This window comes from Mobula hypostoma, chromosome 16 (assembly GCF_963921235.1).
Source record: "Mobula hypostoma chromosome 16, sMobHyp1.1, whole genome shotgun sequence".
Classification (NCBI taxonomy): Eukaryota; Metazoa; Chordata; class Chondrichthyes; order Myliobatiformes; family Myliobatidae; genus Mobula; species Mobula hypostoma.
Window position 1 is genome coordinate 8756407 of NC_086112.1, and position 22544 is coordinate 8778950.

The window sequence follows — 22544 nt, forward strand, 5'->3', positions numbered from 1 at the left end:
TCTGTCTGATTACAGTAATGCAGATGGCAGAATTTAGTCCCTTGCCTATTTTTGATAAGTTCAGAAGACACAGGAGCAGAATTAGGCCACTCAGCCCATTGAGTCTGCGGCACCATTTCATCATGGCTGATTTATTATCCCTCTCAATCCTATTCTCCTGCCTTCTCCTTGTAACCTTTAGTGCCCTGACTAATCAAGAACCTATCAACCTCTGCTTTAAATATACTGAATGACATGGTCTCCACAGATATCTGTGCCAATGAACTCCAGATTCTCCACCCTGTGGCTAAAATTTTTCCTCATCTCTGTTCTTGAGGTTGATGTATTTTTTTTTAAAGTCCGTATCTTGGAAGCATTAAGTTTCTTCAAGTGTACCAAGTGCAAACAATTAGCTTTATGTATTTTAAAAATTACACTTAATATTCCCATTGATATTACCCTTAATGTTACTGGAATTCATCTCAAATTAACTGTCTTTTTTCTTGTCTTTTCCACCTATATGCAGGGTTTGCAAACTTTTCTGGTGGGGCTATGCAGTTCCTTGAGAAACAAGGCTTGCAATCCCAGTAGGTTTCATAATCTTTCATTTTTGATTACTGTTTTAATATTTTGGTTATTCATGCAATTACTAAAGCAGCTTAAGATGAAAAGCATGATATTTCAAATTGCTGTTGTGCATTTTCTGTTTTACAATGTGCTGTGCAGGTATCAACAGCCTTTTTAGTATTTCCAGTCTATAAGCTTGTGGGTAAATAGAACTTGACGGATTAATATGGCCATGAATATTATCTGTTTTACGGTTTCAAACTTTTTCAACTCAATTGTTAACATTCACAATATCACATAGATGTCCTCAACATTAATTCAAGATTTATGCCAGATCTTGTGCACCTTGCCATTGAGTCTGCTGTACTATATGATCCCCAAAGTTTTGGTTTACCTGGAAATACAACATTCAGTTTTGAGCAGAAAGACATTCATACACTGAAATTCTACACTGTAAATGTGTTACTAAGATGCCATTGAATCAAAAAGAGATCTTATAGCAGTTTAGCATTTTCTTTTAGTCAGTCACTCAACGTCTGAGCTGAGGTTTAGAGTTATCTTTGCTGATTATTTTATCTTATTTTGAACGTGAAGGATGTTGTAACTTCATCTTTTTAATTTCATCTTATGTTATCTTTTTGATGTATCATTTTCAGTGTTTGTATGCATGATCGTTTTTAATAATTTATTCCAGAGGTCCCGTTTCAAAACTGACCTTCAAAATGTCACTGGCTATTCTTTGTGGTTTCATTGGTGCTCTTCTGACCTTTCCTGGCCTACGACTGGCTCAGATGCATCTGGATGCTCTGAATCTTGCAAAGGAGAAGCTAACACAGTAAGAAACTTTGTAATTATTATATAAAAAATTAACAGAAATTTCTCCACTTGAAATAAAACACAAAAGCTCTACAAGTGCAAGAGATTCTGCAGATGCTGGAAATCCAGAGTAACACACACAAAACACTGGAGGAACTGAGCAAATGAGGCAGCATCTATGGAAGGGAATAAATAGTTGAAGATTTGGTCTGGGACCCTTCATTGGGACTGGAAGGAAGTGAGAAGATGCCAGAATAAGGTGGGGAGGGAAAGGAGTTCAAGCTGACTGATAGGTAAAGCCAGGTAAGGGGGAATGTGAGTGGCTGGGGATGAAGTGAGAAGCTTGGAGGTGATAGGTGGAAAAGGTAAAGGACTGAAGAAGGAATACGATAGGAGAGAAGAGTGGGTTATGGGAGCAAGGGAAGGAGAAGAGGCATTGGGGGAGGTGATAAGCAGGTGAGGCAAAGTGAAGGGATGAGAGGAGAGTCTAAGTGAGGAATGGGAAAAAAAGAAGGGGAAGGGTGGAATTTGATATAGAATAACATCAGTTTATCTTTGTGTCTTTATACCTGTATTTTCATTGAGGACAAATTAATCTTCAGACAGGGAGAATTAGACTGCTGTTTGAAACTGCACGTGCCAGCCAGTGAGTTTACTCCCTTTTGTGTTGTGCATAGAGCTTTCAGCATCTGTCAGTTCTGCATCATTATTTTAGTTTGCACTTGTATTGGTGCTCTGTTGGGAGGATTTGTTGCTGCTTGGGTTAGGCACAAACCAGTCAAAAATTAATGAAATTATATTTAGTTCAGCTCTCAGGAAGTGTTGTTTGAATTAACTTTTGTCGCACTATTTCCACCTTAATGAATGGATTCTGTGACACAAGATGAAAAGACATGGGAGCAGAATTAGATCATTCGACCCATCCAGTGTACGCTGCCATTTGATCACAGCTGATGCGTATTCAAGATCAGATGCAAAAAAAAACCTCCTAAACCTGGAAGCAGGTAAAGGATCAGCAGTCACTTGTCTGACTCACCAATGGCACTCAGCTCTGTGCCATTCCAATGACATCCCTTTCTAATCTTCTCTAATCTTCCTCATTAGTTCTAATTTTCAGATTCAGCTATCTGAAAGAAAGTACTTGTGCTGAGGGAGAATATATGTAGGCTTCATCTTCTCTCAGTCCAGGTTCATCATTAAAGAGATTGTCATTGGTGATTACTTATGTCAACTTGTTCCTCTAAAGTGGTGCTCTTAAAGATGAGATCTGATAATATCACTGACGTGTGATTGCCGTTCTGAAGCTGATGCAGCTTATGCAGGAACAGAATTGAGGTCTGGAGTACTGTTCCATAAGTTAATTGGTCCACTCAACCCTGTGTGTTCTTTCACTGTTAGTTACAAATGAGGTTCTCCCATGCTGATGCTGGGAGAGTCTTTTCTAATTTTGATGTCCCACAAAAGGTGGTTGTTGGTGCTTATCACTGCATTCTTCAAATTTCAGTGATTTATTTATTTCCTTTAAAGATCCGGCACAGAGTAGATCCTTCCGACCCTTTAAGCCGCATTGCCAGCAATGTCCAGTTAAACCCTAGCCTAACATGGGATAATTCACAACGACTAATTAACTTACTAACCGCTACGTCTTTTGACTGTGGGAGGAAACTGGAGCACCCGAAGAAAACCCACAAACTCCTTACGGGTTGCGCCGGGATTGAATTCCAAAATCCAGCACACCGAGTTGTAATGGTGCCAATCTCAGACACATAATGGATGCAAGAAACCTGTACAGGATTTTTGCATGCATCGTTCTTGTTTCTCAGACTATCTGTTCTGTGGATTGGTCTTGTGACCAAAACCTGCCCTTCTGTTCAGGGATAAATTCTATAGACCAGACATCTGTAATTAGTTCAATTAGTGAATATTGTATTAATGGTAAGACTCTTGGCAGTGTGGAGGATCAGAGGGATCTTGGGGTCTGAATCCATAGGACACTCAGAGCAGCTGCGCAGGTTGACTCTGTGGTTAAGAAGGCATACAATGCACTGGCCTTCATCAATCGTGTTATTGAGATTAAGAGCCGAGAGGTAATGGGACCCTGGTCAGACTCCACTTGGAGTACTGTGCTGTTTTGGTCACCTCACTACAGGAAGGATGTGGAAACCATAGAAAGGGTGCAGAGGTGATTTACAAGGATGTTGCCTGGATTGGAGAGTGTGCCTTATGAAAACAGGTTGAGTGAACTCGGCCTTTTCTCCTTGGAGCGGGGGAAGATGAGAGGTGACCTGATCGAGGTGTATAAGATGATGGGAGGCATTAATCGTGTGGATAGTCAGAGGCTTTTTCCAAGGGCTGAAATGGCTAGCACAAGAGGACACAGTTTTAAGGTGGGTTGGAAGCAGGTGCAGAGGAGTTGTCAGGGGTAAGTTTTTTACACAGAGAGTGGTGAGTGCGTGGAACGGGCTGCCGGCAGCGGTTACGATAAGGTCTTTTAAAAGACTCCTGGACAGGTACATGGAGCTCAGAAAAATAGAGGGCTATTGGTAACCCTATGTAATTTCTAAAGTAAGGACATGTTCGACACAGCTTTGTGGACTGAAGGGATGGTATTGTGTGTTTCTAATTCCTTGTTGTCAGAAGACTAGTGAATGCTGTAGCTCAAGCGGTCAAGAAGCTAAGGTGTGCGCTGCTGCACGGGAAGACTTCCATTGGTGCTTCACGCACTGCACTGCTTTCTTGAAACAAAATGTCATTTGGATGTTCGGAAACACTATTAGTAATCTAACATTTGGAAACAAGCTGTTGTCGCAGATGTTTTTTATTCTCATGCTGCTCCTTCTGGAGATTTCTTTTGTCTAAAATGTATACATATTCTATGCACAGCAGGTCCTTGGTTCATTGTCAAGTCTGGAAGTATCAGAGCATTGAACATAGAACAGTACAGGCCCTTTGGCCCACAATGCTGTGCCGACCTTTGAACCTACTCCCTCATTAATCTAACAATTCTCTCCTACATAGCCCTTCATTTTTCTTTCATTCATGTGCCTACCTGAGTTACTTAAATGCTCCTAACGTATCAGCTTCTACCACCACCGCTTGGCCGGGCATTTCAGACACCCACCGCTCTGTGAAAAGAACTTGCTGTGCTATATTGTGTTATTTGTCCATTGTTCTTCATATTAATCTATTTCTTGAATTTAATCAATAACCAAACTTTTAAAGGTTTAAAAGATAAAGATTAGCTTTATTTGTCACATGTACATCAAAACATACAGTGAAATGCATTCTGAGCTGTGCTGGGGACAGCCCATAAATATTGAGTATTAGCTGCAGAATATTTTGGGGTGGTTCTGAATAAGTATTTGCAATTTCAGCCTTCATATCTTCTTGTACACAAGCTTATCTTCAGTATTTTTATCTTGATAATAAATCTATTGCTTCTTGCTTGATGATGGTGAAGATCACAGAAGACTATTCAACGCAGGGTATTGGATATTTGCACACGGGTGTACAGAACCCAACCAGCTAATCCACACATAGATCTGTATCTCTGCATATATGTGTATAACAGCTAAATTTCAATAGGAGTTTGAGGAGATTTGGTATGTCACCAACGACTTCAGCAAATGCCCACATATGTACAGTGGAGAACATTCCAACTGTTTGCATCTCCATCTGGCATGGAGGGGCCACTGCACAGGATTGGAAAAAGCTGCAGAGGGTTGTAGACTCAGCGAGCTCCATCAAGGGCACCAACCTCTTCACGTAGAGGACATCTTCAAAAGGCAATGTCTCAAGAAGGGGACACCCATCACTAAGAATCCCCATCACCCAGGACATGCCCTCTTCTCATTGCTACCATCAAGGAGAAGATACAGGAGCCTGAAGATACTCATTGAACATTGCGGGTACAGCTTCTTCCCGTCCACCCTCAGATTTCTGAATGGACAGTGAACCCATGAACACTACGTCACTATTAAACAGCAAATTTCATGACATATGTCAATGGTAGTAAATTTTATTCTAATTCTAGATATTAACTGTGGGTGGTTCGTTTTTCTAAATTTCTGATCTCCCTGTTGTTTTAAATCTGTATCCCTGGTCCTTGATCCCTGTACAAAGGTATATAGTTTACCTTTATACATACCTAGGCTCTGAATAACTTGAATATTTATACATTTATACATACCTTTATAAATTTATACATATCTAGGCTCAGAATAACATGAAAAGCTGTTGGGGTCTTTCAAAGAAGTTAAGCAAATTATTGAGTATTTCAACCCTACCATTTTTATTTGTGAGTATAGGCTATGGAATACATCCTGACATTTGTGTGTTATTTTGAAATATTCATTTGCATTGACTCTTGACAATACAAATACAGCAGTGGCTGCCTTCCCGAGCAGACTTGGGGCCATACTGAGTCTTCGGGCTGGACAGAAGCAGTGGGGCCCAGGCCTGAGAGCTGATGACGAACCAATGTTATGTCGATCTAAGCGACGAGCCAGATGAAAAGTTTAAGACGTTGTGGTCGAGTGCAGAGTACAAACCGGTGTTCAGATCACTACTTCAGGAGGCTTTACTCACCAGAGCACTGAACTGACTCTGTAGCTGTGGCCTGGAGCCATTGGGTTCCTGGACCGGCTGCAGTGCTGAACTGTCTATGTTGTTGTGAACTCTCTTCTGGGGTCTCTGCAGTTCATGTCTATTGTTTGCTCGCTTTCTTAAAGATTATTTTCAAGACTTGTTCTTCTTTGCACATTGGTCTTTATGGTGTAGGGTTTTTTATAAATTCTATTGCATTTCTTTGTTTTGTGGCTGCCCACAAGAAGATGAATCTCAAAGTATGATATACGTACTTTGATAATATATTTTGAACTTTGAAATTAGGTAAAATTTTAATGGCATAGCTTTCCCCTCCAGTTATTCAACTATTGATATGGCAGCTGGACATGCCTCTTGTTTAGTGTCAAAATTAATAGAAGTGAAACGCCACATCCAGTATAATCCTATTGGCCGTAGGTACCACCATACCTTCCCTTTTCAAACTATCCTTGACCTTGGTTCTGTATTTTTAGAGCTCTTTTATCTCAGTTTGTCTGTATATATATATATATATATTTGGAATCTTGAATATTGTTCTCTCATGTAAACTTTCCAAGATGTCAGATTTTGATTATACTTTCTGCAATTGGAATTTACCTACTGTAAATTAATCAACATTACTTTATCATTTGTTATCTTGACTACACAATATTCTTATTGCAGAGTACATTTCCAAATCATTCATCCACTATGTGAATGTTTGAGGCAGTTTGCTTCTTGACTGGAATGTGACCTCTATTTACATTTCATAATATCACTTTTCTTCCCTGTCACCTTCAGTGAAACTGAGGGTGACAAACCTTTAGCATTACTTCTGTTGTCCTACAGGTTTCTCGGTAATATGAATCTGTGGTTTTTTAAATCATGATACTGAACAAAATCAACAGTAAGTACTTATGAAAAAATAAATAGGGATAAGTAATATCTATTCTGGAAAGCAAAATATGAACTTTATTTGAAGCCTTGACTCAGTGATAACATATGTAATATTTTAACACTACTGACAGTCTAGAAGGCAGAAGGTCATGAATTCAGGTTCTACTAACAGTTCACAGCATAGCTTGAGAGAATATTATACTATTGTAATCTTTATGATGACAACTTAATAAAAGCTTTCTCAATTTTGTGAGCTGGATGTAAAAACAAAACCAAGTAGCATTTTTTACAGAGCAGAATCCCTTTCTAAAATCCGTGACTTTTATCATTTATCAATTGGCATTATTGAAATAGATTATTTAGTAATTATTTAACATCTTGATATGTGTAAATTAGCAGCTACTTCTAGTTGCATTACAACAATAATAAAACTTGAAAAATACAATGTTGAGAGTGAAGTGCATTGATGCCTCTTGTGATAATCTACTGCCTTTTCTCAGATATTTCTCTCAAACATCGAGCAAGTCATTCGGCCTTTGAATGAAAACATTTAAATCTTTCACTTGGTGCAGATGCTAAGTGGTTTGGCATTTTATGTTTTTATAAAAGCCACTCAATTCAAAGTAAATCTACTACTAATGTATAGACATGTCACAATACACAACCTTGAGATTCATTTTCTTGATGGCATTCACAGTAGATACAAGAAACACAGTGGAACAGGGGTTCCCAACCTTTTTTATGCCATGGATCCTTACCATTGGGCAAAAGAATCAATGAAAGACCACGCCCAACAGGATGGACAAACAATCAATGTGCAAACACCAACAAACTGTGAAAATAAAAATAGAAAATAATAATAAATAATTAAGCAAGAAATATCAAGAACATGAGATGAAGAGTCCTTAAAAGTGAGTCCATAAGTTCTGGGAACAGTTCGATCTTGGGGTGAGTGAAGTTATCCCCTCTGGTTCAAGGTCCTGATGGTTGGGGGGTAATAAATGGCCCTGATCCCGGTGGCATAAGTGAGTCCTGAGGCTCCTGATGGCAGCAGTGAGAAGAGGGCATTACTCTCAGAAGCAGAATTGACACGTAGCAGTTCCAAAAGACAGCCTGCCACTACGTTCACAATTAGAGATGGCCAATAAATGGCTTAACCTTTGTATCTGATCCCATCTGTGCCTTGGTACTCAAGTACTCTTAATACATGTCAACATAGCATTTACCTTTCTAAATGTTTACTGCATCCTCATCTTTAGATTTGGATGACTTGTGCCCAAAGAATCCTTGGTCGCTTTGAATATCAAGTCACTGTTTAAAACATATTCTGCTTTCCTCTCTTATGCTCTGAAAGAAATTACTTCACATTTTTGAACATTACATTCAATTTGTCATATTCTGGCTCCCTTACATAGCTTGTCAGTATCCACTTGAACCCTCTTTGCCTCTGTCCATTCACAGTCCCTTCCAGTTTTGTGTCATCTGCACAAGTGTAGATGAGCACAAGCTATGATTCATACATGGTTTGAATCAGTTTGCCAATCTGAAAAAGATCCATTTATTCCCAGTCCTTGCTTCTTGTGTCCCAACCAATTTCCAATCATATCAGTACATTACCCACAATTCTAAATTCTAACCTTGTTGACCAACCTGTTTTGCAGAACGTTATAAAAATTCCTTTGAAAATTCTAAATTTTGCAATGTCCTGTAGTTCACCCCTATCTGTAGCTCTCTAAAACTGGTTAGGCCACACTTGGAGTATTGTGTTCAGTTCTGGTTGCCTCATGATAGAAAGGATGTGGAAGCTGTAGAAATGGTGCAGAGAAGATTTCTAGGATGCTGCCTGGATAAGAGAGCATGTCCTATGAGGATAGGTTGAGTGAGCTGAGGCTTTTCCCTTTGGTGCGAAGGAGGTTGAGAGGTGACTTGATAGAGCTGTTTTTGTACATTTGTTATCATTTGATCTTCAACACAGTTAAAAGTTTAAATCAACATACAATTTTTCCTTTTAGAACAAGACAAAATTATCTTTCTCTAACGTTTATAATGTAAGTATGCTCACAAGTTCCTGTCCTGATTTTTGTAACACTTTTGTTTAAAAATATTTCTGTTGAATGATTTGCAGAATGTCAGAGTCTGTGGATTATTATCTCTTTGTGTTCTCTGACTGGTCTTAGTTCGCCAACACCTGCAAGCGTACCTAAATATTTTAAAATGTAATAAGATGCCTTGTTAATCATATGCATTGTTTGGATTTTCTGACTTGTAGGACTTTGCTTCATGTGAACTTCCTCTCGCCACTAATCATGGTACTTCTGTGGGTGAAACCTATTACAAAAGACTATATCATGAATCCACCACTTGGCAAAGAAAGTATTCCTTTGTGAGTACATGTGATGAAGAATTTACTTGCATCGTAAATAGTACGATATTTGGTGTTTTTCTCTACTTGGACTTTCTGTGTGACTTCTAGTTTGACTTTCTGCTTTCTTACTTGTTGAGCGTTTCTACAAAAACATAGTAGAAGTTAAAGTTTGGCCTTTGAACTGGTGTGATCTGCTGAATCATAACTCCAAAGTGATTTATTACCCCGTTCCATGAGCATTTATGCTAAGTTAAGATCACTCTGATGAACTGCATCCTGATATTCCTGAGAAATAATTTGTATAATTTGGTTGCGGGGAGATTTTATAGAGGTATACAAAATTATGAGGGAATAGATGGGGTAAATGCAATCAGGCTTTTTCCACTGAGGTTGGGTGGGACTACAACTAGAAGTCATGGGTTAAGGTTGAAACATTTAAGGGGAACGAGAGGGGAAACTTCTTCACTTAGAGGGTCGTGAGACTGTGGAATGAGCTGCCAGTGCAAGGGTTGCATGCGATTTTGATTTCAACGTTTAAGAGAAGTTTGGGTAAGTATGTGGATGGGAGGGTTATGGAGGGCTATGGTCCCAGTACAGGTCAATGGGAGTAGGCAGATTAATGGTTTGGCACAGATTAGATGGGCCAAAAGGGCTATTTCTGTGCTGTACTTTTCTACAACTCTACCAAACATTTATTTTATTTCCTCCTCCATGTGAACATTGAGGTGGTAATTCCAACCACATTGAGTTATCTTCGCTGAGGAAAATGGGTACAACATTATTTTAGTACATTTGTTATCATTTGATCTTCAACACAGTTAAAAATTTAAATCAACATACAATTTCGCCTTTTAGACAAGACAATTATTTTTCTCTAATGTTTATAAAGTGGGTATGCTCATGTCATGATTTTTGTAACTTTCGTTTAATAATACTTCTGTTGAATGATTTACAGAATGTCAGAGTCTACATATGATTCGTTGCGACTGTGGATTATTATCGCTCTCTGTGTTCTCCGACTGGCCTTAATTCGCCAACACCTGCAAGCGTACCTAAACTTAGCACAAAAGAGTATAGAACAAATGAAGAAAGAGGCAGGGCGGATCGGTACAAAGGATCTGCAAAAGATGGTAAGAAAATGCGGAATGGTTAAATGTCTGAGGTGCACAGGAGCAACAGGAGAGTAGGACAGAAAAGATGTGAGGTTCGTTAATACGAGCGGTGGAAGTGAGGCCACGTGTTGGGGAAAGATAACTGAACATTGTACTAATGTTGAGTTCATGACGGGGCAAAAAGGCATATTTGCAACACATGATTGCTTTACAGGTTTCATTTTCCACACAAGAAAGGATGTGCTGACATTGGAGATGGTTCTAAGGACGTTCATGAATATGATTTCAGGATTGTAAAGCTTATCATTTGAGGAGCATTTGATGGCTCTGGTCCTGTACTCACTGGAATTCAGAAGAATGAGAGGGGTATCTCCTTGAAACCTATCCAAAAAAAAAGTGGACGTGGAGAGGATGTTTCTTATGGTGGGGGAGTAAAGACCAGAGGAGACAGCCTCAGAATAGAGGAATGTCCATTTAGAGTGGAGACAAGGAGGAATTTCTTTAACCAGAGAGTGGCAAATGTGTGGAATTCATTGGCACAGGCAGCTGTGAAAGCCAAGTCATTGGATATACTTAAGGCAGAGGTTGCTAGATTCTTGAAGGGATACGGGGAGAAGGCAGGAGATTGGGGCTGAGAGGAAAATGGATCAGCCATGATGAAATGGCAGAGCGGGCTTGATGGGCCAAATGACCTAATTCTGCTCCTAAAGCTTATGGTCTTTATATTAAAACAGAAGACTGAAAATCATTAACTTTTGATTTTCTCTAGAAAAGAAAATACATGAGAGAATGAGCGGGATTTGCAAGGTAATGACAGCAAAATTGTCACTATTTGCCGTCATTATTCCATGTTGGGGTCTCCATGCATGCTTGTGCAAGCACATAATCTCTGAAGTCTGAAGCAGAATTTCGCTGATGTACAACATGTCATTTGGTTTGTAGCAGCAGTACAGTCCGAAACGTCAAAAAAAAATTGCTCTAAGTTACAGAAAGAGAAATAGTTAGTGTTCATGGACCGTTCAGAATTGTGATGGTGAAGCTGTTCCTAAAACGTTGAGTGCATCATTATTGAACCATCAGTGTGTGTGAAAATGCTGGAGTTATCATAAAATTCAGCTTAGGAGAGGGACGTGGGTTTTATTTTACCACACTAGTGTTTTCATTCACTGGAGAATTGTTCATAACTGCACAGTCAGCTCCTACAGTGAATGCTGAATGGACAAGTTAGGTGTACTGTTGTGAAAGAGTTACAATAGTTTCGTATTATACAAGTATCTGAAACGTACGGCTTTGAGATGGAATGTATGCAATTCTGTCAATGAGTTTAGTGAAATTTGTGAATGATACCAAGATTGGGGGCATAGTGGATAGTAATGAAGGCTAGCAAAGCTTACAGCAGGATCTGGAAAAGTGGGCTGAAAAATGCCAGAAGGAATTTAATGCAGACAATTGTGAGGTGCTGCACTTTGAGAGAACAAACAGGGGTAAGACTTGCACAGTGACTGGTAGGGTACTGAGGAGTACAGTAGAATAAAGAGATTGTGGAATACAGATCCATAATTCCATGAAAGTGGCTATACAGGTAGATAGGGTTTTAAAGAGAGCTTTTGGCACATTGGCCTTCATAAATCAGAGCATCGAGTACAGAAGTTGAGATATTATGCTGAAGTTGTATAAGATGTTGGTGAGGCTAAATTCAGAGTATTGTGTCAACTTCCAGTCACCTACCTACAGGAAAAAAATCAATAAGGTAAAAAGAGTACAGAAAGTTTACAAGGATGTTGCCAGAACTTGAAGATTTGAGTTATAAGGAAAGGTTGACTAGGTTTGGACTTTATTCTATGGAGGGTAGGAGATTTTATAGAGGTATGCAAAACTGAGGGGTGTATAAGGTAAATTCAAACAGGCTTTTTCAAATGAAGTTAAATGAAACTAAAGCTAGAGGTCATAGGTTAAGGGTGAAAGGTCAAGCATTTAGGGGAACCCTGAGGGGAAATTTCACTCAGAGGGTGGTGCAATGGTGGCAACAGAAGTGGGGGAATGCAGTTTCAATAGGAACATGTATAAGAAGCTTTGAAAGGTACATGCATGGGAGGGATATGGAGAGCTACGGTCTAGGGCAAGTTGATGGGAGTAGGTAAGATAGTAGTTCAGAACGGACAAGATGAACTGATGGGCCTGTTTCTATGCTGTAGTGTCCTATGACAATAGAAGAAATTAACTATTTGCTAAGAATTGAACGTAAGAAGGTGATGTATCGTCATGACTTTTTTTTTAAATCATGTAGCTCATCAATGAGCATAAAATAACTTAGCGTTGTTCCTTTGCTTGAAGGTTGCCCGGGTGTTCTATTACCTTTGTGTGATTGCACTTCAATATGTGGCACCAGTGATTATGCTTCTTCATACAACACTGCTTTTAAAAACCCTGGGTAAGTGTGAAATATTGGTACACACAAGAAATTCTGTGGATGCTGGAAATCCAGAGCAACTCATACGAAATGGTAGAGGAGCTCGACAAGTCAAGCTGCATGGGAATGAATCAACAGGATGTTTTGGGCCAAGACCCTTCATCAGGATATGAAGTTTCTCCAGCATTTTGTGTGTGTGTGTTGCTCTGAAATATTGATACATTCTCTTTTCAAATTCAATTGAAATAGAATATTGATAGATCTAAGTTCTCGATAATTTTATTCCTTGATGATTTGATGGTAAAGATTAGAACCTAAAATGAAATTTCACGTGACCCTTATCAAGGGGGTGGGGGTTAAGCAGTTGCTCCACCTTGCCCAAAGGTGACCAGCAGGCGAGTGGAGGGAAGGAGTGCCTTGTATCTCCTTTGGTATCTCCACTCCACCACCCCATCAGGATTATTATAAACACAAGAGATTCTGCAGATGCAGGAAATCCAGAGCACCAGACACACAGGTCTGGCAGCATCTACGGAGAGGAATAAAGAGTTTGGGCCAAGGTCCTTTGTCAGGACTGGAAAAGAAGGGGGAAGATGCCAAAATAAGGTGGTGGATGGAGGGGAAGGGGGATCAGCTAGAGGATGACAGGTGAAACCGTGCATTGGGAGAGGAGGGGATGAATCGGAGAAACTGATGGGTGATAGGTAGAAAAGGCTAAAGGGCTGGAGAAGGAATTTGAATGGAGAGCTTTGTGGAGCATGAGAGAAAGAGAAGGAGGAGGGGCACCAGGGGGAGTTGATGAGTAGGTGAGGAGAAGATGTAAGAGGCCTGAGTGTGGAATTAAAGAAGAGGGAAGGGGGAGCGGAAAAATATCACTGGAAGTTGTTCACACCATCAGATTGGAGGCTACCTAGATAGAACATGAGGTTTTGATCCTCCACCCTGAGAGTGGCCTCATCGTGGCAGAAGAGGAAGCCATGGACCAACATGTTGGTCTAGGAATGGTGATAGGAATTAATATGGTCGGCCACTGGGAAATCTTACTTTTAGCGGATGGAGGAGAGGTGCTCGTCAAAGCCATCCCTGACCTACATCGTGTCTCACCAATATAGAGGAGGCTGCATCGGGAGCACCAGGTAAAACAGATGACCCCAGCAGATTACCTCGCCTGGAAGGAATTTTGGGCCCTGAATGGAGGTGAGGGAGGAGGTGAATGGACACCTGTAGCATGTCTGCCACTTGCAAGGATAAATGCCAGAAGGGAGATCAGTGGGGAATGATGACTGGACAAGGGGTTCGTGGAGGGAGTGATCCTTGCAGAAAGCAGCATATGGGGAGGAGGTAAAGACGTGTTTGGTGGTAGAATCCTGTAGAAGGCTGAAGTTGTGGAGAGTGATGTGTTGGATGTTGAGGATACCAGTACTTTGGGTGTGTTGTTCAGATTTATTATCAGTGATGTATTCATGAAATTTGTTGTATCTGGCAGTATTACAGTGTAATACTTAAAATGTACTGTAAGTTACAAAAAGTGTGTGTATATGCACAAGTAGTGCAAAAGGAACAAAAATAATGAGGTAATGTTCATGGGTTCATTGTCTGTTCAGAAATCTGATGGTGGAGGGGAAGAAGCAGTTCCTGGGTGTCTTCAGGCTCCTGTAACTCCTTGAAGGTAGTAATGAAAAGAGGGCATGTGCTAGGTGATGGGGGTTCCTAATGATAGATGCTCTCTTCTTGAATCATCGCCTTTTGAGGATGTCCTCACTGGGAAGGCTAGTGCCCATGTTGGAACTGGCTGAGCTTATAACATTTTGCAGCAAGCTCTGATCCTCCGCACCAGATGGTGATACAGTCAATTTGAATGCTGTCCATGGTACCAGGTTCATAGTTAATTCTAGCCATGATCGACCATGATCATCACAGACATGAGTGCAAGGGGTGATGGTCATTGAGGCAGCTCTCCCTGCTCTTCTTGGAATCCGGTATGATTGATGGCATTTTGAAGCAGGTGGGAACCTCTGCAACAATGAACGACTGTAGATGTCCTTGAACAGGTGTTTGAACACCTGTGCAGCTGTTTGTAGGAGAGTAGAATAAAAAGATATGGAAGCAAGCAGAATAAACACTAGCATTATTTGTCCTTTCAACTTGAAGACTAGATGAATTTTCAGTCAGTGGTCACTCTGTTAGATACACCTGTCATCTTGCTTGTTAATGCAAATATCTAATGAACTAATTATGTGGCAGCAACTCAGTGCATAAAAGCATGCAGACATGGTCAAGAGGTTCAGTTGTTCAGGTCTACCATCAGAATGGGGAAGAAATGTGATCTAAGTGACTGACTGGAATTATTATTGGTGCCTTTCAAGATGGTTTGAGTATCTCAGAAACTGCTGATCTGGGATTTTCATGCACAACAGTCTCTAGAGTTTATATAGAATGGTGCAAGAAACATAAAACATCCAGTAAGCAGCAATTCTGTGTGAAAAATCACCTTGTTAATAAGAGAGGTGAGATGGGAGTGGTCAGACTGCTTCAAGCTGATGGAAGGCAACAGTAACTCAAATAACCACATGTTACAACCGTGGTGTTCAGAAGAGCATCTCTGAACACACAACCTGTCGAACCTTAAAGTGGGTGGGCTACAGCCGCAGAAGACCATGAATGTATATAGTCAGGAGCTGCTTTGTTAGGTACAGAGAGGTACCCAATAAAGTGGTCACTGAGTGTATATTTATGTCATTCAAATTCATTGCTTGGGCTTGTGGTCATCTTTATACTTTACCTCAACGTTTTCATTTTAATGATAAAGGAAAAATAAACTAAAGCTTTGGAAGTGATTGATCAACTGGTATTCCATTTATATTTTCACAAAACAGGTCACCATTCCTGGGGACTCCTCTCAGAACCTTCATATATGTCTCCTAAGGAGATCACTGAAGCCTCCAATTCTGTCAAATCATCTACCCTTGTAGCCAATGAAAGCAAAAAGCTGACAGTTGCACAAATAACAATGGCACTGGATGGTCTACAGAATGTTTTCACTCCATTACTCTTCCGAGGCCTCCTCTCCTTTCTAACATGGTGGATTGCAGCTTGCCTGTTCTCTACAAGCCTTTTTGGATTGTTCTATCATCAGTACTTGACAATCGCATGAGTGACTAGCATGGTAAAGCTGGACGTCCAAATATTCTCCTAGAACATCAAATCAAAGCCACTTTTTGGAGATTAAAACAAAAGGATATTTTAACCCATTGTGGAATCAGCATATTGCTGAAATACATAACACAGATTAACCTGCTCAGTTCCAATACATCCTCTGGTTCTCAGGGTGGTTAAATATCTTAACAATTTAAAATTTAGAGGCTGGAATGATGTCATGTTACCAATGCAATGGATAGGTCAATTATCTTTGCATGAACTTTGCAGTTATCAACAAAAGATTATTTGGCCGAAGTGGTTTTAAGTTGATGGATAACGATGGTTAAAATTAAAAATTGATGGACTTAATTCTCCAACTCCGCTGAGTTTTAAACACAGGAGATTCTGCAGATGCTGGAAATCAGAGTAACTCACATAAAAATGTTGGAAGAACTCAGCAGGTCAGGCAGCATCTATGGAGAGGAATAAACAGTAACATTTTGGGCCAAGACTCTGATGAAGATTTGTAAGAGAACAGGCCCAAAATGCCAACTGTTTATTTCTCTCCATAGATGCTGCCTGACCTGCTGAGTTCTTCCACCATTTTGTGTGTGTTCCATAAATGTTAATCTGCTTAGAAGTTTAAGATCAGAATCTTAAATCTAAAAGTTAGCAAAAGGTCAGAACTTTATTCTAGCATTAGCTTTACAAAATGACATTGCCCGATGCAACATCCTCTACATTGCTGAGACACTTTGTAAATTGGGGGACTGCTTCATCGAACATCTATGCTCCATCCACTAGAAGTGGAACTTCCTGGTGGTCAAACATTTTTATTCTGATTTTCATTCTGGTCCATGGCCTCTTCTTGTACCACGATGGGGGCACCCTCAGGGTGGAGGAGCAACATCTTATATTCTATCTGGGTAGCCTCCAACCTGATGGCTTGAATGTCAATTTCTCCTTCCAGTAAAAAATCTCTCCCCTCCCCTCCTCTATTCCTCACTCTGGCCTCTTACCTCTTCTCACATGGCTGTCACCTCCCACTGGTGCCTGCCCTTTTTCCTTTTCTCCCATGATCCACTCTCCTCTGCTATCAGATTGTTTCCTCTCTAGCCCTTTATCTTCACCTCCTGCCTGGCTTTACTTATCACCTAGCTATCCTCCTTCCCCTCCAGCCACCATTTTATTCTGCTATCTTCCCCCCCTTCCTTTCCAATCCTGATCAAGGTCTCATCCCGAAATGTGGACTGTTCATACATTTCCATAGATGCTGTCCGACCTGCTGAGTTCCTTCAGTATTTTATATGAGTTGCTTTGAATTTCCAGCATCTGCAGAATCTCTCGTGTTTTTGTTAATGTGTCGCATGATTTGAATGTGAACACTTTTTTTAATCCCTTCAATATGCTCATGCAAGCATTAAGATAATGGATGAGACTTTCCATTTTCCTCGCCCAAGGCAAGTACGAATGGACTTTATCAGTTGTGACCCTGTGATGATTTTAAACATAAAGTTTAATTGGTTCTAAATGTTGTCTTCTTCTTAAGCCCAATTCTCCTACTGGGGTACAGGCTGCCAATAGCAGCTTGCCAGAGTGCTCTGTCCTGGGCCAGTCATTCAAGTTGTCCCCAGGTGTAGCCCATCTTCTTGGTTTCCCTCCCTCTCCCAGAGATGAGGTCTTTGAAGCTTCTGTTTGCATTTCTGTAGCTCTGGGTTTTTACAGGATGGGGTTGCTAGCCCCATGTTCAACTCTCCTCCTTTCACAGTCGGTCTTGAGACGCGGAATTGGTTTTAAATTTAGAGCTAAGAAGATTCAATCTGATCAGCAATTAGTGTTGAGAGACTCCTTAGGAATAACTGAGCCATTTGTTAAAATGTGTTTTATTTATCCTTTTGTTGGAAAATCCAGCATTTTTTCACTGTAAAGAAGTCTTTACAGCTGGAATGAGACTATTACTACTGTATATTACAGTAAGAGTTAAATATTTCAGATTTTTAAGGGAACAAATTTCTTTGAATTGTGCTTGTTGCTGTAAGAGAGTTTGATTTATCGCTTGAGATGAGATATTAGGTGAATGATTTTTATTTTAAGTGTTTTTGTATTGTCCAAAAAACCCTCAATACAATGGATTGTGGCTTGCCTCATTACAGGAAGCTAATTTTTAGAAGCACCTCATTGCTCTTAACTACATCGTATCATGAACTGGAATTCAAATTTTTTACATAACTTTCAAATCTATTGAATGGAACTTCACTTACAAGCTGAAGGATATACTTTTCTTTGTTTGATATTGTAACATCTTAACTTTTACATCAAGAAATTTCTTACTGAATTCCATAGTAAATTGAAATTTAAATGCCTAAAATATTTATTGTATGCATTTGACTGCCTGTAACGGCACCATGCAGTTATATAATAGTCTTCACGCTCCAAAACTTTGCAAAAGCTGTTACTGAGAGGTTGGATGATACAAGATGTAATGTAGAAGAGAAAGACTCTTGTGATTAAAACAGGCTCCATGATTTGTAATCAGATTCAGAATCGGGTTTAATATCACTGGCAAATGTTGTGAAATTTTTTGTTTGGGGCAGCGGTACATTGCAATATATAATAATTTTTAAAAACTATAAATGATTTAATTGGTAAACCTCCAACATTTCCCATCCATGAAAAGATGAGAGTTTGATTTTTGGTTTCAATTTTGTTCATTAAATGTAGTTTATAAAAGCTACCCCTCAATTAAATTGAATTTCAGTAATTGTTACAGAATTATTTAATACTTCCTCAAGAAAATGTAATGTGCCAAGTAAGTTTTATTTAAATCTATTTTGTTATATTTGTCCTGCTGCTGAATGGTATTTTCTTGAATGTTATGGAACGTTACATTTCCTTTGCAAGCAATAGATGGGATACTACACTTGATTAGGCTATCGATTTTAATTCAGTTTGCTAAGGACATGCAAGTAATAAACATGCTTCAAGTTTCCAAGGGTTTTATTGGATGTTATCGTTTAAATACAAATTATATGCACCGTCCTTGAATGGTGCTATTTTGGACAAGTCGCAGACTAATCAAACAGTACAGAATGTTGCTTCGTCTCTGTGGTACAGCAGCATATTTTTGATACATTATTGGCCAAATATGATCTCTGGCCCTTTTCCATCTCTATTTATCTTTTTTGAAAGTTAAGTGCAATTACTGTGGATGCAAATTAAATAATGAAAGCATATCAGAAAAGTAAGATTGAAATTCAGTTTATTAGTATAAAATGCCAGAAGTAGCAATTAATCTTAATTGACCATTTTCTAATGAGGCATAACCCTTTAAAAGTAATATCCATTTGTTATACCTACTAAGCTGTACATAGTTGTATGTTTGGAGCAAATAAAATTAGTCCTTTTGTATTCTTTATATAATTACAACTTCCTCTGTGAACATGACTTGTACTGACGTAACAGTGAAGAAAGTATGATCTTTCTAATGGAACCTAAATCATAGCTGAAATCTCTATCATCAGTCATTGGAATTGGTCTGTACTTGGTTTAATTTTTTTTCCATTATAAATTGTTAGCTATAGGCATAATTGACATTTTATGGACAAAAAGACATAGTTATCCCTCTTTGTACCAAAAGACAGAAGGAATGTAACCATAATTTTTTTGAGCAGGACTGGTGAGTTAGATTAAATAACTAATTTATTGATCCATTTTGTCAATGGCCGTTGACAGGTGTCATTTGTTCCAGTTCACCTTGCCAGTTGGGAGCTAGACTGTAAAGTCAGCATCAGTATTGGCTACAGTGCTGTAGGTTGTATGCAATGGTATTGGGTAAGAAGAGCGTGAATCAAGTAAAACCAGGCAACTCCATCTCAAACTAGCAAAGGCACTCCTAGCACCCAAACAAGATGACTCTTTTGTACAACGTATCTTGCTCTGTGACCAGGCAAAGCTGACATCCCACCTGCACAATTGTAGATCGGGGGGAGTTTAATAAAATTATAAACGCAAGATTTCTGCAGATGCTGGAAATCCAGAGTCAAGCAGCATCTATGGAGGGTAATATATAGTTGAAGTTGCAGGCGCATATATGATGACAACTCAATGAAGTGGCAAGTCCTTATGAAGGGTCTTCGCCCAGAGTGCCGACCATTTATTCCTCTATATCGGGTTCACAACCATTTTTTTATGCATGAACCTCTACCAGTAACCGAGGGGTCTGTGGACCCCAGGTTGGGAACCCCTGCTCTACACAGATGCTGCTTGATCTGCTGAATTCCTCCAGCATTTTGTATGTTGCTCACAGAATAAAATGAGGTTATATTCCTTTCTTAATTACAAGTAATGTTCTTGAAGAATATTAAGGAATAATGTATCTCACCTTTGACATACTCAAATTTAATGTTAATATTTAACGGTTAACTGATATAAATGGATAGAGTTTAATATACAGTAGCATAGCCATTAACATGATGCTATTATAGCTGGGGTTGTTGGAGTTGAATTCCAGCAACAGCTGTAAGGAACCTCTGTATGTCCTCCCCATGGAATGCATGGATTTTCTCTGGGTGCTCCAAAGATATACAAGTTAGTAGGTTAATTGGTCATTGTAAATTGTCTGGAGATTAAATTAGGCTTGCTTAGGAGATGTGGGTGCGGGGTATGGATTGAAGGGCCTATTTCACACTGTATCTCTAAAAGTAAGTAAACATCAGTGAAGTCAAGATCCTAGGAGAGAATTTGAACAATTTTGAATCAAAGTCCTAAAGTTGGTGTGTCAAACCTAATCATGGAATTAGATATTCCATGATATATGGGTAGTTAACCATGCTTTTTGCCCGTTTGGGACAGCAATGAAGACCCTACATCTCTGGTGGTGTTCAGGTCTTCCTTCATCAGGTCAATTGTTTCCATTCGGTTTTCACTACTGTCATTCATGCAAGTCCCAGGCGAGGACTCAGAAATACTGTCCCACTCAGATGTAGAAGGACTCTTCATTGCTGTTTCCATAACAATTTTGTTTTGCCAGTCAGGGTTGTTGGCCTTGAGCTGAACCCCTGAACCTGGAGGACCAGTTTTAATCTGACAACCCTTTGACCTGTTTGGCATGGGTGACCCTACCAAGAGCAAAAGCATAAAGCCCTGACTCCAGCCAACATAGCTCTCCAGGTCATTGAGACAAGCAAGCCTCCAAACCACAACAAGGCTGCGGTCCTCTTGGAAGTAGCTATCCATAACCTCCTAACCAGTAGTAAATGTCTGAGGCCTTTCTAGAGAATTGTATTTATATCTGAATGCACTTAAATGGCTTAAAGCCTTTTTTTAATAATATCGTTGCTATTGATTTGAATGAAGCGGGACATTTTCTTGTATTTATGAGGGTGGTTGTATCTTGGTTATAGTAAGATACATGTTTCAGTGAAAATGTTTTAGTAGAAATTGGTCACCTTGGAGACTGAACTGGTTACTTAGGACAAAAGTTTTATTAACCTACTTTAAATTTTATGATGTGAATACTTCTCCAAAAGACTGCAAGTTTGTCATTCAATTTATTTTGGTTATAGTGGAGAGAATGGAGTTGTGGTGGTATTCCACTATAGTAATCCAGAGACTCGAATAAAAGATCCAGGAAACACAACTTCATACTTGTGCGTAGCAGTTTAAAATTTTAATATAATTTTATATAAAGCAGACAAATCTGGAAAAGCAAAAAATATTCAAAGTAAATATGAAACTGTAGTGTTTCAGCAAAAAAAAACAGCCATAGTCTGGTCTATAAATGCCTCCAATTCTAAACCAGTTCACAATTGAGACATGGTAGCATTGTGGTTAACACAACACTTAACAGTACCAATGACCCGGGTTCAATTCTCTCTGCTGTCTGTAAGGAGTTTGTACATTGTTCCTATGACCACATGGGTTTCCTTCAGTTGCTCTGGTTTCCTCTCATAATCTGAAGATGTACCAGTGCTAGATTAATTAGTCATTGTAAGTTGTCCTGTGATTTGGCTAGGATTAAATCAGGGATTGCTGGGCGGCACGGCTCGAAGGGCCTATTCCGTGCTGTATCTCAATAAATAAATTAATTAACACACATAAAAGTTGCTGGTGAACACAGCAGGCCAGGCAGCATCTCTAGGAAGAGGTACAGTCGATGTTTCGGGCCGAGACCCATTAGTCCTGACGAAGGGTCTCGGCCTGAAATGTCGACTGTACCCCCTCCTAGAGATGCTGCCTGGCCTGTTGCGTTCACCAGCAACTTTTATGTGTGTTGCTTGAAATTCCAGCATTCGCAGATTTCCTCGTGTTTGCGTAAATAAATTAATTAACCAGTCAACTTCCCAGAAATATCAAAAAACATTGAAGAAAATTCTAACAATTCAATTTTTTTTTAAAAAAAGCACCACCACCACCTTCTTGGAGCATTAAAACCCTTGTATGTAATTAATACTGAAAATACTGTGTATCTGAAATAAATGCATATAGCGTTACTTGCATTTTGTTATATTTCAATACCAGCAATCATAGCGTCAATGCTAATTTGGGCAAATGTGTAAATTTCGTTGCAACTCTGCTCAGCTCCAAGTTCTATCCTCCAGTTAAGGATACACATCTTAATAAAATAATGCATGGTAAAAATTGTCATTCTGGTGGTAGTTTATGGAATATTACTTGT

The 22544-nt window shown here is 39.4% G+C and overlaps 1 protein-coding gene across 4 annotated transcripts in view; it reads left to right on the top strand.

The window, feature by feature from the left end:
• tmem161b (transmembrane protein 161B) overlaps positions 1-21986 on the top strand; it is a 55645-nt gene extending 33659 nt beyond the window's left edge. For 2 of the 4 annotated variants that reach the window (XM_063068504.1, XM_063068501.1), the window contains 7 exons: positions 506-566; positions 1241-1381; positions 8856-8891; positions 9113-9226; positions 10164-10338; positions 12655-12751; positions 15607-17643. In XM_063068504.1, coding sequence (XP_062924574.1) covers positions 506-566; positions 1241-1381; positions 8856-8891; positions 9113-9226; positions 10164-10338; positions 12655-12751; positions 15607-15884 — 902 coding nt within the window. In that variant the 3' untranslated portion in view covers positions 15885-17643. Of the gene's footprint in view, positions 1-505; positions 567-1240; positions 1382-8855; positions 8892-9112; positions 9227-10163; positions 10339-12654; positions 12752-15606; positions 17644-18021 lie in introns of those variants that run through there. The other 2 variants (XM_063068503.1, XM_063068502.1) reach the window with 2 other exon arrangements.
• Positions 21987-22544: the final 558 nt, after the last annotated feature.